Below are 9,965 nucleotides of genomic sequence, written 5' to 3'. Positions count from 1 at the left end.
GAAAAGGCTGTGGTGGAGTGTTTACGCCGTGGAGTGGGCAAAACACTATAAATCAGGGCCTTACACTTTCTTTTCCCTGGAGAGTTGACTTTTTTTTTTTTCTTTTAAGGTTTTCTTTTAAAGCTTATTTATTTCGAAGGAGAGAGGACGCGGTCACGTGTGCATGTGCGTGCTCAAGTAGGGGAGGGACAGAGAGAGAGAGAGAGAGAGAGAGAGAGAGAAAGAGAATTCCAAGCAGGCTACCCACCGTCAGCTCAGAAGCCCTACACGGGGCTCCATCACACGAACCATGAGATCACGACCTGGGCCAAAATCAAGAGTCCTTCGCTCAACCGACTTAGCCACCCAGCTCCCCCCCCCCCCCTGCACCCCCGAAAGTTAATTTTTAAGCATTCAGGGAGCACACCAATATCAGAAACTCCGTTTGTTCATCTGGAAAATGAGAGCCTAATATCTTTTGTACCTATATTTTTGTGCGGGTAAAATGAGACCACGGGAGTGAGTGCAGCTTGTAAATTACATGCCCGTGTACAAATATTATCGCCGATTCTCTCACTGGTGGGTGTTGTTTTCTAACCACGCAGGGCCTGGCGTAGCCTTACGCAGGCAGCAAACCCTGCGGACCTCGTAATGCTTATTCAGTGCTCATCGCAGGTATTCTGCCGATTTTCCCTCTACCGCAGCACCCTGGAGCCACCTAAGGGCTGATGTGTGTGCCCAACCGGGAGGTGGTTCTGAGGGATTTCTGATGTTGGAATGGCTGCTGCACTTTGGTCAGTCATGCAGAAATCAAGGTTTCATTTGGTTCCAGGGACAGCGAAGCCGCAGAGAGAGTTCCGCGGACTCTTTCCGGCCAACAGCTCACAATCGCTCTGAGAAGTATGCAGCCCGAGTCACTTTCGGGGTGTGGAAAATGTGGGTGATCCCCTGCGGGTCTCCCATTTGGGGAATTTCCGCCTTGACAACTGCTTCGGGGCTCCTGCAGAGACCAGGTGCTTGGAGCAGTCAGGCAGCAGCAGGTATAGGAAAGGAGGCGGTCGGTGTTCTCAGCTCAGCCCAAAAAGACTGGAGGCTCATGTCTATATATTAGTGGATCAAGGATTAGGAAGACAGCAGGTTTCTCGGTGCCTGCCCTAGGCTTCCTGTGGGCTGCCCGCCCTGCTGTGTCAGTTGGCGGCCTTCTCTGACACTTCAAGACTTCTTGGTCTTTCTCAGGTTTTCTGGTGTTGGGATAGATACGGCACGGTGGCCGGTCAAATGGCAATCAAGGCTTACTGTGATTCCAGGAACAGTGTTTACCAAATTTTACCGATTGTTGCCAAATTTCTCCTGTACGGCGTTAGGTTAGGAAGCCCAAGCACAGTCTACTCTGGGGCCCACACCCAACCCACCGGGACCTGGTGACACGCTGCCAGACTCCAACATGTTGCCTCACATGTAAACCCTTGTTACCCATGTTCTTTACAAAATGAAGGCCCAGTAAATAAAGACCCTGTAAAGAAAGACCCACAAAAACCCCCTAGGAAGATCAAAGTAGGGTTCACGGATGTGCATTGTTAGTCACCTGACAGTCAGCTTTGTTAAACCATAAGAGCTCACTCAGCGAGGTGCTTTGTACCAACGTGTTCTCGGGGCTCCTCAGGGCCATGTCACTTCCCGTCACTTGCTCCCCAAGTAAGAGGTACATTTATTTGATGAAGTAATCCACATTTGAATGGAAGAGATGTTGATGACATTGCTATGTCCCGTCTTTGGACCTGCCCCAGATGCTCGCTCCCAAGATGGACAGATGTCCCCATATTTTTTTTTACAACTTAACTGTCTCATTGCACCAATCAGTTTGCTATCCTGTGAGGCGGACAGACAACTTCGGCAGCACCCGTCTCCCTACATTTATGTCTAGACTGTGGAAAACAAAATAGATGAGCAATCCGTGAAAATGACTAGTTTACGAAAATACTTGCTTTTAGGAAAGTTGGGCTTATTAAAAATGGCACCGGACTGAGAATTAGAAGATCGGGGGGACAAATGCTATTGTCTTTGGCCCTCATGCAGGTTACTTTTTATCTAGGTCCTCAGCACCCTCCTCTCTAAAGTGAAGAGTTTTGACGACCCTAAGTTGCTTTCTGTCTCCTAAGCATTCTCTAACGCCAAGTTTATGCAAATTTCCTTGGCCTTTGGCCAGATTTTGACTGCAGAGGCCAGAAGAAGGGAACAAATTCTGAGACAGCAGTTGTTTTTGAACAACTGTCCAGTAAAACCTTTACATGTCCAGTAAAACCATTCAAAAAACGAAGAGTCCCCAAATTAAGCTACCTTCAAAAACCCTCCTATTAAATTGAATATCATCCTCTGTCCTTTCTGCCTTCCTATCTGACTCTATCACCTCCCCGCCAACCAGAAAGAAAAGAAAAGAAAAAAAGAAAAGAAAAGAAAAGAAAAGAAAAGAAAAGAAAAGAAAAGAGAAGTATCTCATGTTTTCTTCCTCTTTTGTTCTTAAAAAATGGCCTGTGATCACTTCCTCTTCTTCCTTGGCTGGATCATGTCACCTGCACAATGAAGAACAGAGAGAGAGAGAGAGAGAGATCAGACTTCAGGGTTTCCCTAATGGGTATTCTTGTGTGAGTAGACATTCACTGTGCCTTGGGCCAGTGGAAGATCAAGGGCAATTATCCCAAGGCAAGTAGATGCACTTTACGAAGTTCTGAAAACCTACCACCTCTCCAGAGAGGGCAAGAAGTGACTCTGTTGTCCCCATCTGGTGCTTGGCTCACAGCTAGCCTGTCGACCAATGGTTCCATTTGCCTTCAAGGCTTCTGCACGTCTAATGTGCACCGACTGATGTCGCTTTTGGTCAAGTCTTTACAGGCGGCACACCACCCATCAACTAACTCGGAGATTGTGGCAAACGGAGGTGAAGAGACATCAAATGAGAGGAGAAATAGAAGAGTGGCTATTCACCTATTTAGGGTTCATTCCGCAACCTCTCATCGAATCACCTTATCAGAACGGAAAAGTACTGGCATATTAGATTCTAGTAAGCTCTTGAGAGGGGCATTCTTCTACTGAAATTATAGCATTAGAGTTCTAGAATCACTTCCATTCAGCCAGGTTGGTACCTCGGTCTTTATTGATCATACACCTTCACACAAACTCTGAAATGTCTAACACCTCACGAATGCATTATCCTTTCCACCTGTTGCCAAATGTTAACAATCTTACTTCGAAAACTTTTCTCAAGTCAGCCTCTCCTTGCCCATTCCAGAGCCCTGTTAGTTCTGGCTTTGTGCCACAGCGACCTCATGCCCCTAGTTTCATGCTTCACCCTTCAGATTCTGCCCCCTCCATCAATTATATCCTTAAATATCTTCTACTAATTTTATTTTGCTAGAAGTCCCCTTCTCGGGGGCTGTAGTGACTGATGACCTGAAATCCCCCTTATCACACTGATTTTCTAGGACAGCAGACTCCTAATCACACAGCCTTTGGGGCCATCCTGCATTCATGTCTCTCAACACTTAAGGACAGTCCTCTCTCTTATTCTTCTGCTCATCAATCCAGATACCCTCAGTCACTCCAGAGAAGGCTTCTTAATATATCCAGCTTTACAGGCATCATGTCATTTTCATTTATGATCTCACTTATTTTTCATTTTCCATGTAGATTCTCTCCTCCCCAGGTCCCTGACTACAAACAAAGGACCTCCTCTTTTCTGAAGCATGCCCATTTTGTCTGCAATGAATCCTTTTTCAGCTAAATGACACATTAATTCCTTCCTGTTCAAGATCTTGGGCAACATAAGCTTCTCACCTTGGTCCCCCCGCCTCCCCGCAGTCCCTTTGAAGGTTCCTAAAACTCTCTTTATCCATGCTGTTTACCAACCCCCCAGCCCCTCAAGTGTAACAGTAACCATAACCATACTTCCGCAACCCCAGTTGCCAATGATTGGAGAGTCCTTCTCCACTTAAGAAACACGACAGAAACTGAAGACTTCGAAAGAGCCCAGGAGCGGAAGTGGCGGCAGGAAGTTCCTTTGTGGGAGGAGCGTAGGTGGCTCTTTCTCCTGGATCAGAATCTCCCACGTCTAACACTAAACAGCTAGACGGAGCACTGAGACATTTCCACATACCCACAAACACATTAGAGAAGGCATCGAGTATGTCTCTGTGTGGACTTCCAACAATCATTTCTTCTGTAGTGACCTCCGTGGTGTGAACATCACAGAAACCATATTTTTCTCTTTGTTTCTGGCAGGTAGGGGTGGGTCCTGAGTCCTGAGTGTTCACGGAACTGAGGGGTCTCTAGGCTTCTTTGAATGCTCAGAATTGGTCTCTGACCACGATTCCACAGCACATGGCTGGAGATAAAGGAACCGTTGACTTAGTAACGGATAGCATTACCTTACGCAAAGTTCACAACAAGGACTCCAAATTCTGACCGGGAAACCATGTTTGTTATCCGTCTTTTCCTCGTGGCAGGACGGTTCTTCCCGTGGGATGCCAACTAGGAGTTGGCAGGGAGTTAGGGAGCTACGTCCACCCCTGCCTCACGTTAGTCCTTTCTTAGTCTTCTGTTAGATAGTACCAAGGAGTGGAGACATTTTAGGCCAAGCATTTAACGTTTGTCTTGTGCAAGATCCAAACGTTTTCTGCCGTCATGGCAAACAAAAAAAAAAAAAAAAAAAAAAAACCAACCCATTCTTTTAACCAACATCACTATGGATACCATATGTAATTATATTCCTTATTATTCCAATAGTCAGAAAACAGAGTAAGGAAAAACATTATATTCACAAAGATTTACACCTATGTATCTACAATCACAAAAGCTACTGCTGCTAGACTTTGAACTGAAAACTTGAGGAATATTTGCCTCGTTTATGCGGGTTGGCTTGGAAAAGGGTGAGAAGGCAGATGGTTGGGGAGACAGGAGGTGTTAGAAGAATGAGGTTTGCACATGAATGAGTAAAAGTTTCAGCGCAGACGTAGCAGGAAGGCTACGGATTCGAGGTTCTGGCTGGAGAAACCCTCGTGAGGAAAGAGGCAGTGGAAGGAGGAGAAGCAATAATCCAGTTTGGACTCTGTTTGAGCTGAGGGAGATGAAATCAGGGCGAGAAAGACAAAAAGGAGGCGCAATTGTGTTGTTGACTGAATGCTGCTCCTGTGAGACCACGCTTTAGAAATACATAGGGACTGGGGCGCCTGAGTGGCTCAGTCACTTAAGCCTCTGACTTTGGCTCAGGTCACGATCTTAATGCTCGCCAAGTTCGAGCCCCTCGCTGGGCTCTGGGCTGACGGCTCAGAGCCTGGAGCCTGCTTCCGAGTCTGTGTCTCCCTGTTTCTCTTCTCCTCCCCCCGCTCGTGCTCTGTCTCACTCTCTCGAAAATGAACAAACATTTAAAAAAATAAAAAGAAATGCATATGGAGTCATCTCCTGATAAGATTCTTTGGTGAGGAAATGATCAGGGGCAATATGCAAGATAGAAAAAAATCGCAAAGCAAATATCTTCATGTATAAAACTAAAGAGGTAGACTAGATGCCCTCTAAGCAGCTTCAACAATGAAATCTCCCTTTTAAAATAGCTGGTCTACAGGGGCCCCTGGGCAGCTCAGTCGGTGAAGTGCTGGGCTCTTGATTTCAGCTCAGGTCACTACCCCAGGGTCATGGTATCACCCTGAGTTGGGCTCTGTGCTGAGTGTGGAGTCTCTCTCTCTCTCTCTCTCTCTCTCCCCCTCTCTCGCCCCTAGTCCCATTCACTCTTTCCCTCCAAATAAGTAAATAAACACTAAAAAAAAAGATCCTGTCTACAGAAAATAGTATTAAAGGAAGGCCTTAACGTTATTCTGTCCTAGCCATAGACAAAGTCACTTGGTTAGACTAGAATTTTCAGTTTATAAACTCTCCTTAGGAAGAAGAGGATTTGTGGTCTCAGGCCCTGACAAAGGATAGTCTGATTCAGGGCACAAGTCTCTCAGGAATGTAAGAAGAGGGGTCAGGGGCCAGAGATAAGCTGATTACCTCTCTGGCCACAGCGACATATAAGAGGCTTTGCCATGATGTCCTGGAGGCACTTAGCTCCTTCCTGTGCCTGACCTGTCTTGTGGGTTGTGTTTCTCTTCCTGAGGAAGAGACCTGCATCTGGACGTTAGCATTCTTGTGTCTTATCAAGGAGAAAACAAGAAAAGAAAGAAAATTCAGTACTTAAATGGCAGACAAGGAAGCCTGAACCGGAATCCCTTGACAGTCCCTTTCTCCAAATCAGGGTGGAAAGAGTATGTCTGGGGCCTCCCTAGGTGCTCAGACATGGCGGGCCAAGCTTGCACCAATCTGCCAGAGGCTGTTTCACCTTGCCTGATTCTACTATCATTTGAAATGTATGTTCCATCTAACTCGGCCCGAAAAGTAGAAATCGAATCTTTCCTGGTGGACGTCTGGTCCCCCCAAAGTGACCCAGTGCTGGTCCAGTCCTCTGTCCTGTAACACACGACAGCTAGCACAAGAAGGGGGGTGAGATGGCGACAGGTCAGGCAGGGTGGCCCTCTGGCACCGCCTGAGAGCTCTTCGGGCCACAGCATCCCCTTGGAGACCAGCAAGACCTTCCTGAGGGCCTGATAGCATTCGTCTCCCTGCACACAGGGCCGGTCCCGTGAGTCTGCGTGCTCCTGGGGGACATCACGTACTATCCAGGTTTACATGTGATCACCAGCATCACCTTTTCCTACGGCCCTTCTCACTCCTCTCCACTGTCACCCGCCAACGTGACACGAGAGGAGGTAGGAAGAGGGTAGGCGTTCAGCCACTGTGGCCGTCACTGCAAAAAGCCAGCAGCATCAGTGTCTTTCTTTGGGTGTAGGCATCGGAAGGCCAGAATGCCCTGCCATACCTCCAATCTGCTGAATCTACTGCATTTTAACAAGAGCCTCATGTTAGCAAGAGCTGGAGGCTCATGCAAGTCTGGGAAGTGCTGCTCTGAGACGGTGGCTCCGGATGTTGCCTGCAAACCACAGTAACTGGAAAGCTTTGAAAACTATCGATGCCAAGGACCCACCACCAGAGACAGCGGTGTCATTGGTCTGGGGTGGACCCGAGGATCAGTGTTTCTCAAACGACCCCAGTGATTTAGCAACAGTGATTTTACAATGTGGCGAGGAGACTAAGGACCGTTGCTAGAGAGTTCCTCGCATGGTCGATGGGTCCTCACTGGTATTTTCTTGACCGCTTGGTGCTTGGCTGATAACTCCTAAGCGGACCGCGCTGTGTCTCAGGATTTCAGAACCGGGGATTCTGATCAATTCCGGCCTCGGTTAGCCTGACCTCCTCCATCACTCTAGCTTTGGGAGAATGGTTTCACCTCTGTCGATTTGCCCGCAGCTGTGTGATTGTTGCTTTTCAAGGGCCTTCGGCTGGGGAAACTGGTCATTGATGCGTAAAACTGAGGGAGAGGATGGGAACGTCCGCATAGAAAAGGTGACTGGGTTTTGAGGAGGGAGAATGACGTTAACGGCAATGGTCATGGGTTCTATGTGCCAGGCCCTGCTCTAGTCACTTGACACTTCTCCCATCAGTTACGGTTTTCCGGGATGTTAGGAGGAGGCTACTAGGATTGTCTCTGTGACGTGCAAGGAAAACGGGAACACTACTGTGAAGGCACTATTCAGTGCCTTGCCCGGTGTCACAGGCCTACCAGGAGTAGGACCAAGGTAGGAACCCGGGCAGTCTGGCACAGAGTTTTTCCCCTAACCACCACCTCCCCCTGCGTCACCGAAGCACTCCTTAGAGTTTTGCTCTCATCCAAGGAAGCTCAGGTGTGAACAGGTGACAAAATCGAAGGAGCCCCGGATTTGGACCGAGGAGGTGGCTGCCTTCGTCTCTCCCTGGATCCAGAACAGAAGGTTCGGAGAGGAACCCAGAGGTAGAAGAACCACACGGTTGATCGTCCGAGCCTCGACAAGGCTAACCTACATGCACAGTGGCGTGGCAGGCATTGACCAGGACTGTCCGAGGCAAACTGGCGTGAGGTCCCGTCACTGAGTCGTTGAAGGGTACTGACACAGCTTACTTACGTGGCCCGTTTGTGGCTTGGTGGGGGACGTAGCTTAGTTTCCTGATTTCTAGCCCAGGGCTCTACCCCCCGCTTTGCACCGCCTGCCATAGCGTGCATCTCTTTTCAACAGCTCCCCAATCAGGATTCCATAGCGTCACTGTCTCTACTCCTTAAACTCTCTGTCCAGTGCTTTAATCTCCAACCATCAGAGTCACTCCGTGACCACTATATCCAGAATCCTTGTGCACAAAATCCCATTAAATGCCTAGACAGAAGAACCCTCAGATATCTTTTGTCTGCATTGATTCATCCATGGGATAAGCTAAGGGAAAGGGGAGATTCAAAGATGGAGAAGACATACCCTGACCCTTATAGAACTCAGGGTCTAGGGTAAAAACAAATCTCTGTGCAGACCAGAGAAGGCTTCCTGGAAGGGGTGAGTTGATATGATTCAGTGGGTGCGAGACAGGCAAAGACTGGGGAATGTGAGAGACTGAAGCCCAGGATGGTGAGGAACAGCATCAATGTGTAAAGAAAACAAGCAATTTGGGGGTGCTGGGGCACACATTTAGAAAAGGCAGAGGAGAAGCCAAGGCAGGGATTGGTTCACAGAGACCCTCACGTGTCATCCCAAGAACTTGGATTTTCATCTGTAAATTGGGGAAGGCTTAAAGTGTTTTAAGGAGACTAAGACGTGAGAAAGTGTGTTCACATAGATAGTTCTGTTTACTCTTAGGCAATTTAAAAGTGTTCACTGCCATTGGAATGTTAAGTGATCTAATTTCTCCCTCTCTTAAATTTTTAAAAATGTTTATTTATTTATTTTTTAAAAGAGAGAGAGAGAGCGCGCGAGCAAGCCAGGGAGGGGCAGAGAAACAGGGAGAGAGAAATCCCAAGTAGGCTCCGTGCTGTCAGCGCAGAGCCTGACGCGGGGCTCGAACTCACGAACTGTGAGATCATGCTCCGAGCGGAAGCCAAGAGTCGGAAGCTTAACCCGCTGAGCCACCCAGGCGCCCCTCTAATTTCTCTTTTAATTCTTATTAGACCATTTGTAATTATGATCTGTTTAGAATTTAACCCATTTATGATCTTATTCTGATGCTATATAGGACTTTTGACCCAGTCTATTCTTTAAGGAGACTCTACATTTCTTAAAAATCTAGAGAGAGGAGAAGGATGCGTGGCTACCTACAGTAATCTCTATCACTCACATGAACATTCCCATGTGCGCATGTGAGGGTCCACGTGTTGACCCTAGCCTAGTTACTCATTGGGACCTAACTGTAGTGAAAAATTAGATGTAGTTCTTAACCAATGAAGCTTATTTAAAAGCACTTTGTGTTGTGGGGCACCTGGGTGGCTCAGTCGGTTAGGCATGGCTCTTGGTTTGGGCTCAGGTCAGGATCTCACGGTTTTGTAGGTTCAAGCCCTGTGTCAGTCTCCTTGCTGACAGTGCAGATCCTGCTTAGGATTCTCTCTCTCTTTCTCTCTCTCTCTCTCTGCCCCTCCCCCGCTCATACTATCTCTGTCTCTCTCAAAATAAATGAACGTAAAAAAAAAAAGAGCTTTGTGTTGAACATAGTGATCTCAATACTACTAAATTTGGTGAAAAAATTTTTAATTCAGTGGATGTTTAAAAGCCACTGTAGAATAAGAACTTAAAAATTCATCATTATTGAATTCAATACAGTTGTTTTAAAAAGTTAACGTTCTCTAAGCCCTGAGTAATGATATTTTTCTCTGCACATCTTGTTTCTGTCACATTTCAAATGGATTAGGTTCTTTTTTCTTTCTTCATATATATATATATATATATATATATATATATATATATATTTAGGGAAGACATCAAAAATCCTTACCAAGAACTTCAAGTTGCCAAACCAGTTAGAATTAGATGTCAACACATCTGAAATGTCAA

The 9,965-nt window shown here is 46.9% G+C and overlaps 1 protein-coding gene across 1 annotated transcript in view; it reads right to left on the bottom strand.

The window, feature by feature from the left end:
• Nucleotides 1–1,608: 1,608 nt before the first annotated feature.
• ADTRP (androgen dependent TFPI regulating protein) overlaps nucleotides 1,609–9,965 on the bottom strand; it is a 66,530-nt gene continuing 58,173 nt past the window's right edge. Inside the window, exon 6 of the mRNA XM_006931454.4 lies at nucleotides 1,609–2,549. Coding sequence (XP_006931516.1) covers nucleotides 2,515–2,549 — 35 coding nt within the window. The 3' untranslated portion in view covers nucleotides 1,609–2,514. The remainder of the gene's footprint in view (nucleotides 2,550–9,965) is intronic.

Source organism: Felis catus, chromosome B2 (genome assembly GCF_018350175.1).
Source record: "Felis catus isolate Fca126 chromosome B2, F.catus_Fca126_mat1.0, whole genome shotgun sequence".
In the NCBI taxonomy this organism is placed as follows: Eukaryota; Metazoa; Chordata; class Mammalia; order Carnivora; family Felidae; genus Felis; species Felis catus.
Note: the sequence above shows the minus strand (reverse complement) of the source record. Positions and strands in the feature narration are given on the sequence as shown.